Below are 23,511 nucleotides of genomic sequence, written 5' to 3'. Positions count from 1 at the left end.
CAGGGCCAGAGCTGTATGATGAGGAATCAGGCTCAGTTTTTATGTTACACTCACAAGAAGGCCCTGCAGTCCCTGCTTGCTGGGGTGACACTAAGCTTCCATTCTTTCCAGTGGCTCACCCGCAGTGCCCAAACCAGATCCATGGAGAAATCCCTGTCTTCTGTTTGCTTGTGAGCCTGCAGCAGCCCTGGCCATGGATACCTGCCACAAGGGCACTGCCTTTGGGGCCCAGGGTTAAACACCTTCAGCCTTTGGCACCTTCACCTGCTGCCATATGCTCAGAGCTGCCTGGGAAAGGAGGTGATCCTGGGAAAACTAGCCCCCACCACCCTAAAACACCCACAATGACTAAAGCAACACCTCCCTGAGGACAGGGTGCAAAGGCAGTGCTTCTGCCACCCCTCTGCCTATGCTGTCCGGCCCTTCCTCTTGTTCTAGCTGCCTAAATATTCCCAACCATGCTGCAGGAGCACACACATGGACCAGCAACTGGGCAAAGCTCTCCTCAGCTGGGGCAGGACCAACCTCTCCCTGGGGCACTACTGGGAAGGCAGCATGGCTCAGGGTACCTCACCTCCTCAGCCAGGTCCCTCTACCTGCTGCAGAAACCAGGGAGGGAGAGGAGGCTCAGAAGGCATTCTTGTTGTCCCCCACCCACTGCTGGAAGGTGCGGGCCTTGGGGTTGAGCTTCATGGTCAGGGCCACGTTGCGGTCTGGTTTTAGGGCATAGAAACGGAACATGGCAGCTGTCTCCTTGGCCCCAGGGAAGTCCTGCTTCTCGTACTCCTCAGGGGAGATCTGTCAACAGAATTGGGGAAAAAAACAGTGTTTCAGAGGCTGCTGGGGCTTCCCCTCAGCCTCTGAGGGGATGTGATGAGGGCTCTGGTAGAGCAGCCTGTCACAGCATTGCCACTGGTGCAGAGGGCTCTACAAGGCACTTCTGCTGGGGTTGGGCAAAGGATGCAGCCCCGCCTGGCAAGAACAGCCCAGCCAGCCTAGGGCCAGCACCCAGGTCTGGCACACAGCTGGCCAGGGTCTGGAGCAGCTATGAGGGAGCCCTTCCTCACACCAGAGCTATGGCTGAGGGGTTCTAGAAACTGAGTGGTCCAGGAGGCAATTCAGGTTGCCACCCGGCACCCCAAAATACCCTTCCCTGCCTGAATCAAAGGGTTTGGTTCACTGCACTTCTGGGAGGGCAGAACCTGCAGAGAGCATCAGAGGAGCTTTGTTTCTAATGAAATGCACTTTGTTCTCAGGGAACCACCATACCCCTCATCCATTGTATTGGCTGCCTGAGGCACAACTGAAATGCAAAGATTAAAAATAAGTCACGAAGGGACAGGGAGTGATCAGGGTGTTGTTAACAGTGACACAGCACAGAAGCCAGATCTGTTGTAATGGTGACACAGCAAAGCCCTGGGGGAAGCCCTGCTGAAGGGAAGGGCACCCAGCAGAAATCTGTTGTGTAGGTGCCCATCCCTGTCTCCATCGGAGACTTCCCAGCTCAGCTATCCCTCAGAACCAGGCACAGACCTGCCCAGGCACATCTATGTTCTTCACAGGCATGAGCTCAGTGACAATACCAACAGGGCAGTGTCGGTGCTGGGCTCTACCAAAACGAGCTGTGAGTCCCTCAGGAACATCACCTACACCAAGTGACACTTCCTACCTTGCTGGCTGTCACAGTCTTGCCCGTCTGCTGGGAGAGGATGGCAGCATACTCTGCCTCGGTGAGCTTGCCCGTGCTCAGTCCTATCACTTGGCCGATGTACTCCCCTGGGGACTTCAGCAGGCAAAGTACAATGGGCCCAAGGTCCTCCACAGCCATCCCATCCATGGGGGTGTCCCCCATGGGCAGCTCTGTATGGAGAGATTGATCCCAGCTGCAGTGCAGCCCAGCTCTGAGGAGGTACAGCGGAGTTTTCAGCTCTGTCTCTGGACACGAGGTGAGGGAGGGATGAGAGCACTCATCAGCATGGCAAGGCAGGAGAGCAGGGCTGAGCTAAGAGCCCTTGACACCAGAGCAGCACCGTGAGTTGTCTGCAGCCCCACAACCTCCACCATCCCAAATGCAGGCACTTGGGGTGTCCAGAGCTGCTCTGGGATCTGCGGAACAGCCCTCAGCACCACAAACAGGCCCAGGATCCCGGTGATTTCCTGCAGGCCACCAAACAGGTCTGAAGACCACAATGCAGCTTGCTGTGGTCAAGCTGGAAGAGGCCTCGTCACCCTACCAGCCCACAGCCCTGGCAGTCTCTCCACCAGCACAGTGGGAGCAGATGAGGACAGTCATGGGACAGTGACCCACAGAGCAAGAGCTCCTCCTTACCCAGGACAAAGGTGTCTCTCTGCGGGGCCTTCTGTGGCTTGAAGATGGAGAGGAAGTTCTCAAAGTAGAACGGCAGCCGGATGATGGTGGTGGGAACCCCAATTTTCTGGAAGTACTCTTCCACCACGCCTTTGCCATCAAAGTGCAGCACCTCCAGCCGGCCCCCTGTCAGCTGGTGCACGTTCTCCAGGCCGCTGAACACGACGTGGTGCAGACCCTGGCGCTTGGACAGGTCAGCGAGACGCTGTCCCTGGGCCAAGGGAGACACCAGCCATGAAGAGGGGAATGGGACATCCCCATCATCCCCACACCCCCCCTTTCCCTCTGGGGAGGATCCAGCTCCCACAAGCCCTCAGCTAGGAGCACAGTGAGCTGTCCAGGTGGAGCTGAATTCTCTCCTTACCCCGTCCTACTTCAGAAAGACCACAAACCTTCCAGCTTTGGAGCTCACTGCTCCACCAAACACGCAAGCACCAGCATAAAGAATCCGCCTGGCCAACATACCTGCCCTAAACTATCTTTTCTTTTGTTTGTTGCCATCCAGGTGTGGCAACTCTGCCACCTTGCAGTATCTGTCCTGGCATGAACACCACCCTTGGGATCTCTGATACTGAAAGATTTTGGCCCCAAAGCTGCAAGCACAGAGAGCTACAGGTCTGCAGGCAGCAACTGTCCCAGCTCTGCCCCGGGAAGGCTCTGAGGAGCCAAGTGTTCCCACTCCTGCTACTCCAGCTCCTGGGAAGTGCTCTCTGTAACTAATTTATCAACTCCCTGAAGGCACCAGACCCTGGAGCCATGCAACTGAGAGGGAACAGAGAATAAGTCCTGGTTTTGCAAGAACTGGGACCTGGTGTTTGTGAGGCCTTGGGTCTTCTGGACTGGCCACTCAAACTATCAGGGCTGCCACGGATGCTTCAAGAGCAGTCCCCACTTTGATGCTGCTCACGATCCACCCTGCCGGATCATTCCGCATGTGGTCCCAGTTAACGTCAGGACAGGTACCTGCTCGATTTCCTTCTCCTTGCTGCAGTGTTCCCAGAAGTTGGTGACAATAAAGGCTCCGTAGGCACCCGCCAAGGCCCGCTCCAGCGATGCCTCATCGTCCTGATCTGCCTTCACCACCTCGGCTCCCCTGCGCCTCAGCTCCTCCGCCTTCTTCTTCCTGGGGCTCCGCGTCACCGCGCGCACCTTGAAGGTGCCATCGTCCAGCAGCGCCCGGGCCACGCCGCCCCCCTGGGCCCCTGCAGGAGCAGCCGCTCAGGGCCCCGCGTCCCCGGGGCTCCGGGACGCGCTGGGGCCGCGGGACGGAGCGGCCCGACTGCCACAGGCACCGAGCCGCGCTCGCTCCCCGCACTGCTCACCCTCCTCACCCTCCCGGCCGCTTGGGCATCACCGACGCCTCCGCCCCTCGCCCTCCCCGCCCGCACAGCCCAGGTCTCTCCCCGAGCACTCACCGGTGGCCCCGAACACCACGATCAGCTTCTTCCCGGCCATGCAGCAGCGCGGGCGGTCCCGGGGCTCTGACAGGGCGAGAAGCAGCGAGGTCGCACGGCCGCGGCTCAGCCCCCACAGCGGTCCCGGGAGGGAGGGAGGGAGGGAGGGAGGGAGGAGGGCAGGGAGCGGGGCGGCTGCGGGGCCATCGCGGGTCCCGGGGCACCGGGCGCGTCTTCCCTCACACGGCTCCTCACCTCGGCGCTGCTCGGCTCCAATCGGCTATGCCCGGCTCCGTTCGAGTCCAATCGGCTCCAACCGGCTCCGCCGGCTGCGTTCGGCTCGGTTCGGCTCTAGCCGGCTGAGCTGGAGCGGCGTGCCTTCGTCCGTTCGGCGTGACCCGATTGTGTTCGGCTTCACCCGACTGCGCTCGGCCATTCCCGTATGGGCGGAGCTCAACTGTCCATCCCCGCAGGCCCCGCCCATCAGTGCCGGGCCACGCCCACCGCTGGCGCGAGCCTCCGCTCCCATCCCCAATCGCTTACCCAATCCCCTCCCATCCCAAATCCCCTCCCCAATCCCATCCCCACTCCCACCCCAAATCCCATCTGTTGGCCCAGCCGCCTGCTCCTTGCCCAGGAAACCCGCTTAAAACCCAAAAGCCACCGCATCACCCTCTGGGAGGTGGCTGGGGGTTGTGTCCCTTCCTCCCCGGGAACCCCCCGAGCGTCCCAGACGAGTAATGTCTTTCCAGGTTTCCTTGGAGTGGAAGCCGGGCTGTTCCCCAGGCTCGTCCTGCTGCTCCCTCTGGAGCTGGGACCGTTCGTTATTCCCAGGTTCGTTGTCCCCGGGCAGGTGACTCTGTGCAGGTCTGAGCTGAGGAGCTGTCCCCGAGCACCCTCCTGCAAGCAACCGCACGAGTCAACAAACAGAGTCACCCTGGAGCTTTTCTCACCTCTCCTGCCAGCTCCAGAGGGGCTGCGGGCAAACCCACCCTGCCGGGAACTCCGTAGGTTGGGTTTAGTAAATAAATACATTGAGAATTTTGAGGTTGAATCTGGTAAATGACCCAGAAAACGCGTGAGGGATGTGTAATTCACAGGGGCAAAGAAATATTTCAGATGTGTTAATTCAGATCAATGACGAATTGTGAAAGCAGGAGGTACAGCTCTGACTGGGGTTTCTGCACAGTCATTTTGGATGTGAGGGATTTGAGCTACAGGTTGGCTGCTGGGAATTACCAGCTGCCAGCTCCTCTTGAAACCCCCCTGCAGACGGGGAAATTACCAACAGACCTCAAACTCGCCAGAGAAAAGGTTTTAACCCCTTACTGGGCACAGCCTGGGGCGGGCAGAGAGCGAGGCTGGGGGAGACACAGCCCAAAGTGGTGGCTGGAGGTCCCAGTTCCTGCTTGCCCCCACCTCTCCTCCCCAAGCACAGGTCAGTGGCCACAAGCCCACCCTGACCCCCACCAGCTCGCCACCACGAGAGCTCCACTAGCCACCATTTGCCTGAATGCCAGTGAGATTTTTATAGGATTTACAAGTGGAGGGTTTTGTCGAAGAAAAATGGAAAATAATCACCGAGCCCACCTGCGTGTGTGGAGCTGGGGAGGGGAGATCCCGCCGGTGCTGCTGCTCTGGTAGCTCTGGCTCCTTGGTGGGATGGGATCCAGCTCTTTGGAGACAAATCCTAATTCCAGGAAGCATTTGGCAAGGGCAGGAGAACGGCTTTGGAGGAAAGGGAGTCTATTCCTACCCTTTTATCCCACTTTTTCCAAACACCATTTTAATGTAATAATGGAATTATTTCTTTGCACAACCCAGCGAAGAGCAGAGTGCTGCTGCAGCCTCTCCCACGGGATATTCCCAGCGCTCCTGGCCAGTGCGGGGCTGTGCAGCAAAACCCCTCGGCTCTCCCGGGCCGCGGTGAGCGCATGGCTTTGCTCCGAGGGAATTCGCAGCAGCGTGGATGTTGTTGGGGCGGGTTTGTGGCCTTCAGGACAGAGCGGCCGCAGCGGGGGAAGGGTCCGCGGGGCAGCCCCGGCCGCCGCTGCCGGGCTCGGGCGCCGCTGGGTTTCGGCGGATCCCTCACCGCGATTTGCATAGCCACCAGCCCTGCGCTGACAGGAAGGAAGACCTGCGAGACCCAGGGCAGGAAGGGGCGCGGAGAGAACGGAAAGAGACAAAAGCCACCGGGCTGGAAAGGGCCGGGGAACCCGGACCTACCTTGCCCAGGTGCTGCCCGAGCATCGCCCCGCCCCAGGTCCCATCAGGGCACACCAGCGGGAAGGGCGGCTTCTGCCTTCAACTTGAGCATCCGTGGAGGAGCAAGCAAAGCCCTGGGGATAAGGAGCTGAGCGGGACGCGGAGGGGCTGCACCCTCCCGGGCCACGAGGATGCCCTCGCCACCGCCCTGCTGACACGGCGACCTGGGGAAGGTGGCACGAGGCCAAGGTAGGGGCTTGGAGGGGTGTGGGGAGAAGGGGAGAAGGGCAGGTGTCACTTGCCTCTCCCTCGTGGGGACAAGCTGCTGCAGAGCTCGTGCTGCGATGGCCACGTGAAATGGGCCAAGGCGGCAGGGCCGGGAGCTGATGGGCAGAGATCCCTGGCACGGCACGGCACGGCACGGCACGGCCATCCGGCTGGCAGGAGGGGGTGGAGCCCGGAGTGATGGATATGAGCGTGGCACCCCACAGGGAACATGGCACATGTCACAAATCCTGTCCCCTTGCCTGCTCTGCCTGCCGGGGCATGAAGGCAGCCACAGCCAGGCTGTCCTGCCTGCCCAAAGCCTTGTGCGGCAGCTTTCCTCCCCTTAATGTCATCTGCTGAACTAATTAACTTCCAAACCATCCAAAATAAACTCCAAGATGTCCCATCAACAGAAAAGGAAGAGATTACTGATGCACTCACCTGCGGCACGGTGCAAAACAGCACCAAAGAGTGGGGCAGGGCCCTGGGGTGTCCCAGGAGCAGGTCGGGGGGCTGGAGCTCAGCCCTGCACCCAGAGCTCGGGCACCCTGGGCTGCCTCAGGGCATCAGACTGAACCCTGCTGTTATTTAGGCACTTGTGGGCACTGTGTAGCCATAAATATGGGGCTGCTGGGGACAGGACCTGCTGGAGCACAGGCTGGCTGCTGTCACCCCCTGGGGTATCCCCCTCCCTCAGGGTTTGGCCACCACATGGAAGAAAAGTTATCCAAAGCCAGACAGGCACTGTTGGGAGCCAGGGGACGCCTCCCACTCGGGATGTTCATGTTGCACAAAAATTTCTTTCTGGAGAACTTGCAGCTGCTCTTTGGGGTGCTCTGCCAGCCCAGGAAGGCTGGGTGGGTACCACATCTGTCAGCATCCCTGCGGCTGCGGGTGGCACAGAGATGGGCTGGCAGCAGCTCCTGCCCAGTTTTCCTGCTGGTATCCTGAGATCCCGTGGGTAGGAAGGGCAGAAGGTGTTTGCTGGGAGGATCTGCTTTTCAATCAGCTGTTTGCACAGCTGTGGTAAAGCATCCTCAGGGCACGGCCAGCTGAGGAAATGCATCAGCCTTCATTCTGCAGCTTCTGAGGTGCAACAGTGCCCTGCAAGGGACCTCCTCTCCAAAATTAGCTTCATTTTCAGCTGTTTGAAATCACCCATAGATCGATTTTTCCTTTTTTTCTGGTGAGATTTAGGATTGGCACTTCTGGCATCCAGCCCAGGGGCCCTTCATGGCCCCCTCACCTCGTATTTAACCCCTGCTATTGGGGTTGGGGTTCAAGGAAACAAAAATCCAAAACTCAAACCTGGAAGATATTAAATTCGACATAAAATACATTAGGCAATCAATTTTGCTGGCATTAAATCCAGACCAGAAAATATAAGTCATATGTAAACTTAGATAACTGAGTTACTTGCCAGTCTGCAAGCCTCATAACTGAGTAATAATGCAGAAGGTATTTTATTGCATCGTTTAATTAGCAGAAATTAACGATGTGACGTCTCTTCGATTCTGCCAAAAGGTGGCAGCCTCCATCCTGGCTTCGGGATTCGCTCGGCTCGGGGGGAACAGCTGGAGCTGTTGGCCTGGGAAATGTTTCCGCTGCCCTCCGAGGTGGGATCAGCTCAGGGGGAACACGTGGCAGGAGAAATAACTAAAAAGCGCCGAAGGTGAGCGGGCGAAGGAGCCCGAGAGCCGCGGGAGGAGCCGCGCACGCCGGGCAGGGGCGCCAAGGTCCGGCGGGGCCGGGGCTGAGCTCCCGGAGCCCTCACCCCAAACCGCAGAGCCCTGGGGGACTGGCTGCACGGGGAGACCCCACGGTGGTGGCACACGGACAAGGAGAGGGCCAGGCTGAGGTTTCTGCGTGCCTGGGGCATGGAGCTGAGCTGGAGCGGGCAGCTCCCACCTCCTGCAGGTGCTGTGTGACCATGCAATTTTTAGCTCGTATAAAAAGCGTTTAACCTTATCCAAATACTGTAGATCAGTCAATTTTCTGATGTTTTCCGTCTGTGGGTGCCTGCAGCCATCCAGGAGCTCTTGCCCAGCCCTTTGGTGCCTGTGTAACCTCAGCACCCTCAGCCCAGCCCTGGCAGCAGGTCGGGTCCCCAGGGCTCTGCTGGGAGCTGGGCAGTCCCACCCGAGGTGCCAACCACCCCCTCCTCCCCACGCTGCTGGTGAATCTGCCCACGAGCCCCTGCAGGGGGACAGACACCGATTTCCAGCTGCTGGGCATCACCTGATGCAGTCCTGGTGCTGCTGGGACAGCTCCTGGCCTGGCGTGGTCCAGGTGCTCAGCAGATTCCTGAGGCACAGGGGATGGATCTGTCTGGGGCAGGAGGAAGGTCAGGGAGGCAGTAAATGCCTGTTGACTGCAGACAGCTTCCTGCTGTGGCCACCTCAGGACTGTCCCTTCATCCTGGATTCCCTGGACGCTGCTCTGGTCGTGTTGGACTCTCTTGTGTTGTACTGCTCGTACATAATTGGAGGCAGAGATGAGCAGGAGCAGCTACATCCAGGCCTGTGTTCTCCGGGGTGGGTGCCAGGAATCCTGGAACAGGCTGGACACAGTGAAACCACAGCAGCTGCCTGGGAGAGGGTTGGCTGTGCACGTGGTGGGGACCTGCCAGCACAGTCCTGTGGCTCCCAGCACTGGTGGTTTTGGGCAGGGACACTCAGGTGGGATGTAGGGATGCTGGTTCCAGGTGGATTGGAGCTGCTGGAAGAGCACATCAGTGTTGTCTAAACATCCTTAGAGGAAAGGATTTTCTCCTGGACTGGACCTTTGCACTGCACTAAGCAAAAAAACAAACAAACAAAAAAAAAAACAAACAAACAAACAAACAAAAAAAAAAAAAACCAAAAAAAAAAACAACCAAAAAAGTTAATGCCAAATTCTTACCAAGAAAATGCCCATTTCCCTCCCTGGGGCTTTGCCATTGACCAGTTTGGCTGGGCAGCCTCCCATCCTCCAGCCCGTTATCCCAGTTTCCCTGGGGACACAGGCAAGGCAGGGCAGACACAAACCTGTATCCCTGCTCCTCTGGCTGCCAGTGGGACATTGTCCCTGCTGGACCCTGGCCAGGCAAAGCTGCACACCCAGGATGTGCAGGATGGATCCAATGCAGGGCTCATGGCCAGCAGCCCTGGAAACAGCTGGGTCCCATCCTGGACACACCTGGGTGTCTGCAGGGGCTCTGGAGCTTGGCTTTGGCTGGTCCTTACCCTTCAGACAGCTCTTGTGAGAGCTGGTGACTCCCTCCAGCCCTCAGGACACAGCCTCCAGCAGCCCCGTGTGCTCCTGAAGCTACTGGAACCAGAAAAAAATCGGAGCCCCTCCCTGCATTATTCCTTCTGCTGTTTATTCTCCTGCTGAGGTGCCTCTGCACGAGCTGGCCCACGCTGCTGGTTTTGGAAGGAGCACCAGAGGACAGCATCAAACACTTTCTGGTGTTGGAGCAGGTTTCCCCCATCAAAGGGCCTGGTTTCAGAGGCAGGGCTGCAGGGAACACCTGCAGCAAAACCCCCTTTCATTCTGGCTGTGCAGCAAAGATCAGAGACAGACCTGGGGACTGCAAAGGCCTAATTGAACTTCCCAGGCCAGTCAGAGACAAGAACAGATCAAAGGGTGAACATTTCACTGAGAATTGCTCGCTGAGCTCCTGATGGTGTCTTCACTGACCAGGCCACTGCCTGGGGAGCGATGAGGAGGAGCTGCTGCTGCTCCCAGTATGGAGAAAAGGGCTTTGCTGTGGGATCACCGTCACTGCCCAGGGCACCAGTGGCACCAAGGGCTCAGGCCAGGCTTCCATCCTGAAGGGAAAGGCAGTGGGCTCAGACCCTGCTCCAACAGCACCTCCCAGCCCTGCAAGGGCTTGTCAGGAATCACCTGGGCAGGTGGGGCTGGGCTGGTGCCGTGTCACCCAGCACCTTCTGTCACTTACCCACTCTGTGGGACATGCCACTTGGCTCTGTGGGAGATCCAGGTCTGTGAGGGACCCAGCCCTGGGGACACTGTCAGGTCCCTCCTGCAGTCTTGTGCTTCTGGTGGGAGAAACAAACCCCAGCATGGATCCCTGGGAGGGAGGATGAACAGGAGTTCCAAGCACCTTGGCCTTGCACCATGGACCAGAAACTCTGCCATGTTTTCCTGGTCCAGCTACATGTATGCTTTCTCCCTAGAAGAGGTTTGACCAAAGAAAGGAGTGTTACCTGTACCTGTTGGTGAGGCTGCATCAAAGCCCCCACAGTGCCCATGTCCCCTCAGGGGTGGGCTTGACAAAGTCTGTGGGCAGGGACCCATTGCAGATCCCAGCAGGGATCCATGTTCACATGGATCCAGAACATCCTGTAGGGCACGTGGAGGGGAGGAAAGATGCCAGGACACAGGCCTTGAGACACTGTGTGCGCATTGCTCCTGTGATCAGACATCCCCTGGGGCTCAGGAGTTCCCATCTGCACGTGGCCAGTGCCTGGAGACGACTTTGGGGCTGGTGGAGAGGCCACAGCACAGTGCCTCTAACACAGGTGGAGCTGGGAGCACTCTCAGGCATGGAGATATTTCCCTCTCTGCCCCTGCTGAAGAGCAGCAGGACTCTGAGCAGATACACTTAAAAATAAACAGCAAAGCCTCAGCGTGGTTTGGCAGCAGCTGAGGGGGAGGGAGCAGGTAGATGCTCCTGCTCTGGGTGATGATTCAGAGCATCCTCAGAGCTCTGCAACAGGATGTGGTGCTGGCCCCGCTCAGCAAGCCCTGACAGAGGCTCTGGATGGGGCCAAGGTGGGTTTGAAACCAAAGCAGGCCCTTCATCACTCTGCCTGCTGCCCCACAACTTCCGTCACAAGACAGAGAATGTACAAGCAGTTCCCAGCCCTGGTGACAGTGGTGACACTCGGGTGCTCCCCAGGTGACCCACAGAGGGCACAGGGGCACTGTCAGGGCAGTTCCTGCACCATTGTGCTTGAGGAAGGTCGTGCTGCAAGTGGTGGTGGTGAAGGCACCAAGTGTGTGGCACTTGAGGTCTGGGCCAAGCTGGAGGGCCCAGCCGTGCCCCTGCCAGTGCAGGGGACTCTGTCTCAGCCAAAAGCTGCTGAATGAACCCCTGGCTCAAGCACAGCCAGCACAACAGCTCAGCGTGGGCTCCCTCCCACACTGCTCCTCATGCTTCTCCTCTTCTTCCACCAGGGACATGGACAGGGGCTGAGGAGCCCCGGGAGGGGCTGTGAGCTGGCCAGGGGACACGGGGTGGCCCATGGGACTCTGCTGCCACCACAGCGCTCCTCGCCCAGGGACCACCCATGTCACAGGAGGCCTCTGATGGAAGGTGAGTGGTGGCTGGGCAGATCTGTCACCTTGGGGGCGTTCTGGGGTCAGAAATGGGATGAGGTGGGGCACCAAGGTGCGAGCAGATCCAAGGCAGTGCTGCACTGGCACCGGGGGAAGGGCTGGCTCTGGAGAGAAATGATCTTGCTCAGACTTTTTTCCCTGCATGGGTTTGGATCCCAGGAGAAAACATCATTTCATGACAGTGTTCTTGAGTCTCTTTGGCTCCGATTTCAGTAGCTGCTGCCCTGACCTAGCAGCTCCTAGCAAAGCCTCCTGCCAGGGCTTTGGGATGGCAAGGAGGGCTTAGGCAGGGCACTCTGGAGGGCTCCAGCTCACCCCTGCTCCCTTCAGAGTCAGGGGCAATTCTGCACTGCTGCCTTTTCCTGTCACCCACATTGCCAGGGCTGGCCCAGGACACACCTGTCCCTCTGTCCTGTCCCACAGGGGCCTGGATCAACCGGTGCCACAGGCAGCTGGCAAGGGCCGTCTCCCCGCAGTTCCTGGAGGACATCATCTCCCACCTGCGCAGGCTGGAGCTCCTGACGGCCGAGGAGGCTGCCCGGGTGCAGGCAGCGAGCCCCCTGCCCGAGCAGGTGAGGGCTGTGGTGGCTGTCCTGGCTGGCAAGGGCAGCCACGCCTCCCAGTCCCTGCAGAGCCCCATCGAGACCTCCAGCTCGCAGCTCCACGTCGCTGTCCATGGTAGGCAGCCCGGCCAGGGGGGCTGCACGCGTGGCCCGGTGCTTGCTGGAGCACCCTGAGGTGTGCACAGAGCTGGGGGTGCTGGCAGCTCTGCCGGGGGCACCTGTGCAAGTGACGGTGCCAGCCCAGGGACTCTGCTGGGGAAGGACACAGCCAGGGGTGACAAAGGCTCTCTGCCAGGTCTGAGGGACCTTCCTGCCGGCCCCTCACTGCCCTCTGCACACCTCTCTGGGCAGCTGAGGAGTTTTTAATGTCCTCAGTGTCCAGATGACACCAGCCAGTCCCAGCGCCAGGCTGGGAACAGGAAAAGGACGGCTGACCCTGACCCCACGCGCTGGTGGCTGCCCCAACTTCGGGCTCTCTCTGCAGCCCTCCTGCCAGGAGAGCTTTCCCTGGTTTCCCTCCTGGCTGGAAGGCTCCAGCTTGGTGTCTGCTCCGAATCTCTCACACCATCATCCCCTGCTTGCCCAGCCTTTACTGGAGGTTTAATTTCACTGTGATACCTGAGCCAGGTGAGCAGGACAGGTGCAGAGGTGGCCACCAGGTTCAGCCAAGAGTCCCGTTCATCAGAGAGTCCATGGCAATGAGGCAGGAATGAAGTCAAGTTGGGAAGTCAGTCGAGAGGTCAGGGTCAGGCCCAGAAGGACAACCAGGTTCAGACACAGTCCAGTGGCCACCAGGCAAGGGCAGAGTGATGCACATACAACAGCTCCTACAACATATCTTCAGCTGAGGCTGAAGGCTCAGGGCTGAGCTTAAATGGGCTCCTGGACTGACTGTGAGGCTGATCAGGGCCCTTTAGGCCCATTGGTGCCCTCTGAGCCCTGCCCACCATCCTTTCCCACCAGGATGTAAGGGCTCCATGAGGTTTCCCTCTGCATGGGAATGGCAGAAAAGTGAAGCAGCTTCTGTTATTTGCCTTTGTGGTTCCTCCTCTTCCTCCTCACCCTTGTTTAATTTCTCTGTGCAGAACCCATGGTGCAGAAGCACCTGGAGAGTCTCCAGAGCTCCTGTGGGAATGGCCTGGAGACAGGAGCCCTGCAGCGCCTCACCAACCTGCTGCTGGTGGAAGGCCTGACCGACATCCAGGAGAAGGAGCACGACATCCTGCAGGTTGAGACCACCAAAGGCCTGCCAAGCGTCTCCAAGAGCATCCCCCTGGAGAAGCTGTTCCTGCCTCTCTCCAAAGTCAGCATCCCCCCTCGGATCTCTGTCACCATCGGCGTGGCCGGGATCGGCAAGAGCACTCTGGTGAAGCTGTTTGTCTGCAGCTGGGCAAAGGGGGAGATCAACAGGGACATCATGTTTGTGCTGCCCCTCACCTTCCGGGAGCTCAACACCTACGAGAAGCTCTCTGCTGAGCGCCTTGTCTGCTTGGCCTTCCCCCACACCACCGAGCCCGGCTGCATCTCGGCCGGAGCCGCCCGCACCCTGCTCATCCTTGACGGCCTGGATGAGTTCAAGACCCCCTTGGATTTTTCCAACGCAGTGGTTTGCACCGATCCCAAAAAGGAGATCCAAGTGGACAACCTGATCACCAACATTATAAGGGGAAACCTGCTGCAGGAGGCCTCTGTGTGGGTTACGTCGCGGCCGGCGGCGGCCAGGCAGATTCCCAGCGGGCTGGTGGATCGCATGACGGAAATCCGAGGGTTTGGGGCTGCAGAGATGAAGGACTTCTTGGAGCAGATGTTCCTGGACAACAGAGAGCTGTCCAGCCAAGTCCTGCAGCACATCAGGGCTAACAGGTCGCTCCACGTCCTGTGCACCATTCCTGGTTTTTGCTGGATTTCTGGCTCCTCGATCGCTTATTTCCTAAAACGTAGCGGCGATCAATCCCAAGAAACAACCGTGGTCCCCAGGACCCTGTCAGAAATCTACTCCTATTATTTTAAAATGGCTCTGAGTGGTGACTGGCTGGAAAAGCCGAGAGAAGCCCTCAGGATTGAGCAGGCTGTGAACACCAGCAAGAAGCTGGTGGGCAGCCTGGGCAGGCTGGCCTTCTACGGGCTGCTCCGGAGGAAACATGTGTTCTACGAGCAGGACATGAAGGCCTACGGCATCGACCTCTCCCTGCTGCACAGCTGCCTCTCCACCCGCCTCCTGCTCAAGGAGGACATGCAGGCCTCCACAGCCTACTACTTCTCCCACTTAACCATCCAGGAGTTCCTGGCAGCTCTTTATTACTACACGGCGGCCAAGCGGGCCATCTTCGACCTCTTCACGGAGAGCGGCATGTCCTGGCCCAAGCTGGGCTTCCTCAACCACTTCAGGAGCGCCGTTCAGAGGGCGCTGCAGGCCGAGGACAGGCAGCTGGACGTCTTCATCCGCTTCCTCTCGGGGCTCCTGTCCCCGCAGGTGAACAAGCTGCTGTCGGGGTGGCTGCTGGCGAAGGACGAGCACGGCGGGTTCAGGAGCCAGGCCATCGGCGTCCTGCAGGGCTGCCTGAACGCCGAGCACGCCGTCTCCTCGCGCGCCGTCAACGCCATGCGCTGCCTGCACGAGATGCAGCACACGGACACCGCCAAGGCCGTGGAGGAGGCCATGAGGAGCGGGAGCTTGGCCGGGATGCTCACCCCCATGAACTGCTCTGCCCTGGCTTATCTCCTGCAGGTCTCTGACGTCTGCCTGGAGGAGACGAACCTCTCCAACTGCCTCACCTACAATGTCTGTAAGAGCCTGCTCTCCCAGCTCCTCTTCTGCCACAGCCTCAGGTGAGTCCTGGTGGGATTGCACCAGGACTGAGGAGAGATGCCAGGCTGTGACTGTGGAATCACAGATTGGTTTGGGCTGGAAGGGAACTTAAAGCCCATCCAGTTCCACCCCCTGCCTTGGGCAGGGACAACTTCCACTATCCCAGGTTGTTCCAGGCCCTGTCCAGCCTGGCCTTGGACACTGCCAGGGATCCAGGGGCAGCCACAGCTGCTCTGGGCACCCTGTGCCAGAGCCTCCTCACTCTCACAGGGAAGAATTTCATTGTAAATTCTAATCTAAATCTCTCCTCTTTTAGTTTAAACCTGTTCCCTGTTCTGAGTACGGGAGGCTGCAATGAGTTCTCTCTCCCCTGTGACTCACAATCCCAGTGGGACTCACAATGGGTCCACCAAACCTTGTCCACCTGCAGAGAGCTGCCCTGGGGGTGGCACTGGGTCAGCTCTGCCTGTGTCCTTGAGCTTCTCCACCTGGGACAGGCAGATGGCATGGGAGGATCATCCTTTGTTCTCCAAACCCTTGCTCTTGCTCTTTCCTTGTGTCTCCTGCAGGCTGGACAATAACCAGTTTAAGGATGATGTGATGGAGCTGCTGGGCAGTGTGCTGAGTGGGAAGGACTGCCAGATCCAGAGGCTCAGGTAGGATCTGGCCCAGGGCAGACGGGATGTCCTGGGGATGCAATGTGGAGCTGGGGGCACCCCAAAACCAGGGTGAGGGTCCCCCAGGAATGTGTCTCCCACTGGCTCCCCAGAGTGAGTGTCTAATGACAAGGGCAGCCCCACACGATCCCCTGCACCCAGGCATAGTGACCTTACCACAAAGTTGTCTTGCCCAAAGTTGTCTCCTGGAACTGCTGCCTCCTCACTGTTCCTAAAAAAAAGTCAATAAACCCCTGGGTTATCCTAACAAACCACTTCCCAAGGTCACAGCAGATCGCTGGACACTCGAGGCTCTGCATGGACACCTGCTGCATGTAGGGGACAGGCTCCTGACCCCCAGCAGGGAGGTGCCTCATCCCAGACAGATGGATTCCCACTTCCTCCTCTTCCTCAAGGCTGCACAGAGTTCCCCATGCTGCCATCTGAGCTCCTTTATAGGACACAAATGAATTTTATGTCCAGAAATGGTGTCCTTGCAGTCCCTGCCTGGTGTCCACACCAGAAGAACATCATCATTTTGGTTGTACCATGAACCAAATGCTCCCCATGGCTTTTCTCTGCTCACCCATCCCAGCTGCGTCCTGGGACATGCCAGGGTCTGTGCCAGTCTCTTTCTCCTCTGGAAAAACACCCAATTTTCATTTTTCTGGGCAGCTTGGCAGAAAATCAGATCAGCAAAAAGGGAGCCAAAGCTCTGGCCAGGTCTCTGCTGGTGAACAGGAGCCTGATGGTGCTGGAGTAAGTGTTCCCCCCCTTGCCCAGCTCCCGTGGTGCCCACATTCCCTCTGGGAATCAATCCCTGCCCACGGCGGGGCTGGATCCCACCCGGCCTGACTGAGCTGGGGAAGGTCTCCAGCCCCTAAAGCCACCACCACGAGCTGCTGGCCTGATGTCCCACCTCAGCAGTGCCATGTGGAGGCATCTGGCTTAAACTGGGCCTGTGCCAGTCTGGCTTTGCTAACCTTGGCTTTTCTGCCTGTCCCGCCCCAGCCTGCGGAGCAACTCCATCGGCCCCACCGGAGCCAAAGCCCTGGCTGATGCCCTGAAAAAAAACCAAATCCTGCTCTCCCTGAAGTAAGTCTCAACCTCTGGAGCAGATCCCCAGGGCAGGCCCCTTTCTGTCCCTCTTCTGTCCCACTGGGGTTTTCCCAAGCTCCAAGGGCCAGCCCGTGGGGTCAGCCTGGGCATACCCTGGTCAGTTGTGCTGGGCAGTGAACACGAGTGCAGTGGGCACAGACCCAGGGACTGGGGCAGCCCTGGGCCACAAAGCTGGGATTCTCCTGCCTCTTGGGGAGTGGAGGGAGGGGTTGGGGTTGTGGTCCAGGTCGAGCTCCCAGGGTGCTGTTTGATGGAAGAAGGAATATCCCATGGGAGAGGAGGGAAGGAGACTCTTGGTCAGGGATGCTTGGGGGCCAGACCCCTTTCTCAAGCCAGGGACAAGGGCTAGTAAACCCCAGGGCAGGTGGCCACTGCCCTACAGCCCTGCACAGCCCCTGGCCCTGCTGTGGGAGCATCCACGCATGGCTTCACTGCTGTGTCCCACAGCCTCCAGCACAACTCCATCAAGGAGGACGGGGCCACCTTCCTGGCCGAGGCCCTGCTGACCAACCCCACGCTGGTGACCCTGCAGTGAGTGACCCGGACGTGGTGTCCCCTCCTCCAGCCACCCAGCAGGGTGGGTGCCACCGATGGGGACGTGGCACCTGCCATTCACAGGTGCCTTCCTGGCTTTTGCAGCCTGCAGAAAAACGCCATCGGAGCCCAGGGTGCCCGGAAAATCGCGGAGGCGCTGAAGCAGAACTGCAGCCTGAGGGAGCTGATGTGAGCACGGCATGAGGTGGAGGGATGGCAGTGCCAGCCACATCTCCTGGGATCTGTGGGCAGGAGTGGCAGGAAAGGGGCAGCCCATGTGACAGGCAGGAGGGACACTGCTGGCTCTGCAGGATAGAGAGAGCAGGGCCTTTGGAGCAGCCCTGTGGAGATGCTCTCTGTACCTCCAGGGATGCAGGGAGCCACACAAAGAAAGGAGAAGCTGTCTCCCCTCTGGGAGAGGGAAGCAGGGGAGCTCCAGGCCCTGAGGAAACATTAAAAGCTATTCCAGCTCAAACCAGCCACAATACAGAGGTGTACGTAGGTGGGAAACGAGGTGGCAGCGAGCTCATGCTCGTTGCTGCAGCAGGAAGGGCCTGGGGGAGGTGAATCCCTTGCTGGCAGTTCCAAGCTTCCTCTTCTGTCTCAGACTCTCAAGCAACTCGGTGGGAGACGACGGCTCCATTGCCTTGGCCGAGGCTCTGAGGGTGAACCACAGCCTGCAAAGCCTTGAGTAAGTTCCCCCTCCGTGCCTGGACTCCTTGACAACAGAGCTCAGCCTCCTCCTTCCAGCAAAATCTGCCACCCCTCAAGCCCTCAGCCCCTCCCCATGTCTGTCCCACTCCACATTCCCTGGATGTTCAGGCTGGAACACGATGTGGCAGCTCCAGCAGCAGCCAGGTTGGCCCTGCTGCACCAAGGGGCACTGACAGAATTAATCCTAAAACCCAGTGATGACTTTTTATTCTGGCTTGGAGGAAATCAGTAGCTTTGGGCGTTCTCTCTCTCAAAAGTGATGGGAATTGGCTAAGGAGGGAGGTAATGGGCTGGGGCCTGGCAGAGTCAGGCTGGAATGGTGCCACCTTCACTCCCCATGGGAACAGCCCCTGGAGAGGAGGGCTGCTGGCTCCTGCTGATGAGTGGCTATGCCTGGCTGTGTCCCTGTGACAAGGATCCCAAACCCATGGGAGCTGCGTGCCCAGCTGAGCCAGCAGCCACAGTGACCAGTGGGGACAAGGGTGTCCCAAAGTGCTGGCAAACCCTGTCCCCTCTGCTTGCTGGGGCTGTGCAGCTGTGCTCAGCAGGAACGGCTGATCCCGCCCTGGACGCTGCCAGGGCTGGTCCTTCTGCCTTGCTCCCCCACCTCAAACGTGACCCTGCAGCCCAGCTGTGATGCCGAGTCTGGCCCATCCTCACACCTTCCCTGTTTGTCTCAGTCTCCAGAGCAACTCCATCAGCAGTGCAGGGGTCACGGCGCTGACAGCAGCTCTCTGCTCCAACAAGGGACTCCTCAGCCTCAAGTGAGTGACAGTCCTGCAGCCACCCTGGCCAAAAGCTGCTGCTGGGACCTGGGAGCTTTTCAGCAGCCTGGGCTTGTGCCTGGTTGTTTCCACAAGTGCTCTGAGACGCTGAAAGCAGCTTTGGTCCCTCCTCCAGCTGTGAGGAACTTCTGTCTTTATCCTTCTCCCTTTGAGACAATATTCATTCAGCCACATCTTGGAATGACAGGATGGCAGCAGGGATGGGAGGCTGGCAGAAAGCCCTGATGGGCCACCAGTGCCCAGAGGAAACACAGGGAATGGAGCTGCAGGAGCTGAGGGGGGTGGTCTCAGACAAACTGCTCTACTCAGCTGGTGGCCTCAGCCCCAGAGCAGGAGGCGAAGGGGGCCCTGGGGGAGCAGCTGATCCAGCCCTGCCTTGGCTGCTGCTCCCCAGCCCCGTGTCTTTCCCCAGCCTCCGGGAGAACTCCATCAGCAAGGAGGGGGGCCCTGCCATCGCCCGTGCCCTGCGGAGCAACAGCACCCTCAGGAAGCTGGAGTAAGTCCCATGGGCCCAGGAGAGCACCCAGACCACCCCGTGCTGTCCCTGGAGCTCTCCTCAACTTTTCCTGTGTGACCTGAGTCCTCTGTCCCTCCAGCTTGGCGGCCAACCTGCTGTACGATGACGGGGGCAAGGCCATCGCCTTGGCCATCAGGGAGAACCGGGCCCTCACGTCCCTGCAGTGAGTGTCCCCTGGGCCTGCCTGGCTGTGAGGGCCCTTGCATGGACATGGGCAGGGACACTGCTCCTGGCCCTCAGCCCCTCCACGCTGTGACATGGCCCCCCCTTGGGCCACCCTCCAAGGGAGGTGTGCTGTGACATCCTGGATGGACCCACGGGTCTTGCACGTCCCTGGATGGGTGTGGACGGGTGTGGAGCCTGGCTGGGTCAGGGCACGCTCACAGCCCAAAGCTTCACCTCATTTTCTCCTGTTTGCAGCTTGCAGTGGAACTTCATCCAGGCCAAGGCAGCCACGGCCCTGGCACAAGCACTACAGTCCAACAGCAGCCTGGCCAGCCTCGAGTAAGTGGGGACACGGGTGGATGGGTGCTGGGCCCTACTGGTAGGGCCCTTAAAGCTCATCCAGTGCCACCCCTGCCATGGGCAGGGACAACCTCCACTGTCCCAGGCTGCTCCAAGCCCCAGTGTCCAGCCTGGCCTTGGGCACTGCCAGGGATCCAGGGGCAGCCACAGCTGCTCTGGGCACCCTGTGCCAGGGTCTGCCCACCTCATTCTTCCCAGTATCCCATCTATCCCTGCCCTCTGGCAGTGGGAAACCATTCCCTCTTGTGCTGCAACCCCTTGTCCTTGTGCCTGGTTGTTTCCACAAGTGCTCTGAGATGCTGAAAGCAGCTTTGGTCCCTCCTCCAGCTGTGAGGAACTTCTCTCCATCTTTATCTTTTTCCCTTTGGGACAATATTCATTCAGCCACATCTTAGAATGAATCTCTGCAAACCCTTGTCCCAAGTCCCTCTCCAGCTCTCCTGGAGTCCCTTTAGGCACTGGAAATCTCCTGTGTCCCCATTGCTGTCCCTGGCTGGGGATGCTCTAAATGCCTTTTGGCCCAGGAGCTCTCCCAAGCCATTTGGGAATGCTGGGCCCTGTGCTGGCCCTGTCCCTGCCCCTGGTTGCCAGGCCACGGGCACACACAGCCCTTCTGTCGCAGCCTGCAGGAGAACGCCATCGGAGACGAGGGCATGGCCGCCCTCTCCGCTGCACTGAAGGTCAACACCACCCTGGCAGATCTCCAGTGCGTATCCAGGCTGCAGCAGGGCCCTGCTGTCACAGCCTAATTATCCTAATTAACACACCATGGCCACCTCAGGACTGGTGCTGAAGGGTCCCCGTTCCCTTGCAGCCTGCAAGTGGCTTCAGTTGGCGCGGCCGGTGCCCAAGCCCTGGCAGAAGCCTTGATGGTCAACAAGAGCCTGCAGATCCTGGAGTAAGTGCTCCGTGGGGCCACCAAGTGCCCACGGCTGTGCCACTGATCCCTGGGGTGTCTGAGAGCCTGGCCCTTGGCTCGGCACCGCTCCTGCCCTGGCGTGGTGATGTCCCAGACCTGTCCCTGGGCTCGCTGGGTGCGGTCACTTCTCCCCCTCCTCCCGTTTGGGGCTGTCCTGCCTCACTGCTCCTTTGTTTGCAGCCTGCGGGGAAACTCCCTGGGCCCGGCGGGGGCCAAGGCCGTGGCCAACGCGCTGAAGGTCAACCGCAGCCTGCGCTGGCTCAAGTGAGTGTCCCAGCCCCAGGAACAGCCTGTCCAGACATTCCCTGAGGAATGGAGTGGGATGGCCAAGCCAGTGGTTCTCAGAAGGGCAAACCCTGAGCAGGTGGCTCTTCCCAATGCCCAGCGCATGCACTGGGTGGCCACATGTGCTGGTGCTGTCTGACCCTCCTGCCTCCCACAGCCTGCAGGAAAACTCCCTGGGCATGGACGGAGCCATCTGCATCGCCACGGCCCTCAAGGGCAACCACGGCCTCACCTATGTCAAGTAAGTGGCTGCAGCAGTGGGTGGGAAAGGCAGGGATGGGGGAGACTGTGGGAACCATCCAGGGACCTTCCCCACTGCCAGCCCTGCCCATTCCTGGCTGCCCCACAGGGCAGGGGCATCCCGTGCTCCTCCCAGCGTGGCAGCCACTACCCCCACACAGCTCCAGACCCCTCAGCTCCCCTCCAGGGATGCCTCTGGGCCAAAGAACCACCTCAAAAGACAAATACTCTCCAAAACCAGGGGAGAAGTGGCTCAGCCTCTCCAGCTGTCCAGGGCTGTCTCCAGCTCCTCGCTTGGCTGCCTCAGGGCTCTCAGGGCTCTTGAGCAGGGTCCTGCATGGAGTGGGGTGGGCACAGGTGCTGCTGGCTGCTGGTGCAAAGCTGGGCAGCATCTCCTGTGCCCACCAAGGACCCTGCTCTGCCTCGTGCCCCAGCCTGAGCCCTCTGTCCCTCCCAGCCTGCAGGGGAACCGCATCGGGCAGTCGGGAGCCAAGATGATCTCGGACGCCATCCGGAGCAACTCGCCCGACTGCGTCGTGGACGTGTGAGGGGCCCTGGCTGCAGCGAGGGGACCCGGGGTCCCCCTGGCCTGGGTGACTGCAGGAGCTCCTTGGTGCCCATCTCAGGGACGAGAACTGGGGCAAGGAAAGGTCCTGAGCTCCTGGCACGGCCCAGGAAGAACGAGGGTGTCGGATCAGGAGTGCAGGAGGGTCAAGACTCGCGTTGAAAGCTGAGGGATGTGTGTGCCCATGTCTGTGTTCATCCAGGCCCTGGGGGAGCTTCAGGGAATGGGGGAAATGCAAAAAGGAGTGAGGAGGGGCAGATGCCACATGCCAGACCTTATTTTTGTGGGGGATTTACCTGCTGGTGGCAGCAACTCCTCATGTGCTTTGTCACCCCTGGCTAAAAACAGCCCAGTCCAGCAGGCTGCCCTTGAAATCGCAGATGACATGAGAGATTTGCTGCTGCCTTGCTCAGATGGCAGTGATGCTGTGGACCTGGGCACTTCCAGCAGGTCCTGGCTGGTACTGTGCCCTCAGTGACAGGTTGGTGCTGGCCAGACACAGCTGGAGTGTTCTCTATCGGAGAGAGGTAACCCAAGGCATAGGAGTGGAACCATCTAGAAAGACCTTGGGAAAGAAGGAGTCCTCAGGAAAATGGAGGAGTAAAAGGGGAATATAAGAGGAACTGCACTGCCCGAGGGTGGGATGTCTCCAGTACATCGTGGTGCTACACCAGGACTGCCTCAGCTCAAACTTCTGCCTCTCAGCTTCAGGCTGGAGCTCTTGGATCTCCTGCTGCTGTCACTGGTGTTCTGTGACCTTGGGATACAACTTCCTGATGTCCCAGCTGCAGGGTCTGTCCCTAGCGGGTCACCTTTTGCCTAGGAGAGCTAAGGTGGTGCCTCTGTGTGTGTCACAGAGACCCAGTGGCTCTCCAGAGGTGCCAGCTCTGCAGGTGACCCAGCAGCCAAACTGTGAACCCTTGGAGCCCCCTGAAGCCACTGTCCCCTGTCCCCAGCCCACCCAGGACACGCTGCCACACTCAGGGCAGCCAGTAGCTGCAGCAGAGACCTGGGGGCTGATCCCAGAAACACTGGGCTGAGCTCTGGAGATGTAAATGCTTGGGAATAAATTAGTTCCTGGATGAGAAGATGCCTCGTGCAGCCTTGCTCTTGCACTGCAGGACATTTGGGATGGGCTGTGCTGCACTGCCCTGGGCTGAAAGCTCAGTTCACTGGCACAGGTGCTGCTGCTGCTGCCTGGCACGAGCAGCTGCAACACCAGCAGTGGCTTTGCCAAATGCCTGCTGGCCGTGCTGGAGGCTAGGTGGCACTGCTGCCTGGACAGAGAGGCTCTGCCTATGTGCACACCAGGTGTGGAGTCACTTTTCCATCTGGGCCTACAGTACAGGAAATAGAAAACCGTGACTCAAACTGCAGCCCAGAATGGGAGACTGGGCCTGGTCTCAGGGGTCAGATCATCACAGAATGGTTTGGGTTGGAAGGATTCTCAAAGCCCATCCATTTGCACCCCTACCATGGGCAGGGTCACCTTCCACTATTCCTCCACGCCCTGTCCAGCCTGGCCTTGGGCACTGCCAGGGATCCAGGGGCAGCCACAGCTGCTCTGGGCACCCTGTGCCAGGGCCTGCCCACCCTGCCAGGGAACAATTCCTTCCCAATATCCCATCCATCCCTGCCCTCTGGCAGTGGAAGCCATTCCCTGTGTCCTGTCCCTCCATGCCTTGTCCCCAGTCCCTCTC

At 59.3% G+C, this 23,511-nt stretch overlaps 2 protein-coding genes across 3 annotated transcripts; one reads left to right on the top strand and one right to left on the bottom strand.

Annotated features, from left to right (window-relative positions):
- Positions 1–52: 52 nt before the first annotated feature.
- NMRAL1 (NmrA like redox sensor 1) lies at positions 53–4,767 on the bottom strand. 2 transcript variants are annotated; one of them, XM_053991846.1, is made up of 6 exons: positions 4,018–4,767; positions 3,784–3,849; positions 3,332–3,570; positions 2,330–2,579; positions 1,670–1,860; positions 53–798 (listed from the first exon to the last, which is right to left on the bottom strand). In XM_053991846.1, exons 2-6 carry the CDS (start codon positions 3,821–3,823, stop codon positions 628–630), a joined length of 891 nt encoding a protein of 296 aa, XP_053847821.1. In that variant the 5' UTR covers positions 3,824–3,849; positions 4,018–4,767; the 3' UTR covers positions 53–627. The 2 variants fall into 2 exon arrangements, with proteins under 2 accessions (XP_053847821.1, XP_053847822.1); XM_053991847.1 differs by lacking the exon at positions 4,018–4,767 and having other exon boundaries at positions 3,784–3,913.
- Positions 4,768–5,731: 964 nt separating this feature from the next.
- Positions 5,732–22,633, top strand: NLRC3 (NLR family CARD domain containing 3). The gene is made up of 18 exons (XM_053992347.1): positions 5,732–6,216; positions 11,962–12,152; positions 13,229–14,972; positions 15,522–15,608; positions 16,284–16,367; positions 16,620–16,703; positions 17,175–17,258; positions 17,367–17,450; positions 17,869–17,952; positions 18,656–18,739; positions 19,173–19,256; positions 19,357–19,440; positions 19,698–19,781; positions 20,425–20,508; positions 20,617–20,700; positions 20,902–20,985; positions 21,164–21,247; positions 21,704–22,633. Exons 1-18 carry the CDS (start codon positions 5,732–5,734, stop codon positions 21,792–21,794), a joined length of 3,690 nt encoding a protein of 1,229 aa, XP_053848322.1. The 3' UTR covers positions 21,795–22,633.
- The last annotated feature ends 878 nt before the right edge of the window (positions 22,634–23,511 follow it).

The sequence above is a fragment of the Vidua macroura genome, chromosome 16 (genome assembly GCF_024509145.1).
Source record: "Vidua macroura isolate BioBank_ID:100142 chromosome 16, ASM2450914v1, whole genome shotgun sequence".
Lineage (NCBI taxonomy): Eukaryota > Metazoa > Chordata > Aves > Passeriformes > Viduidae > Vidua > Vidua macroura.
The sequence above is the reverse complement of the archived record's forward strand: the minus strand, read 5'-3'. Positions and strand labels throughout refer to the sequence as shown.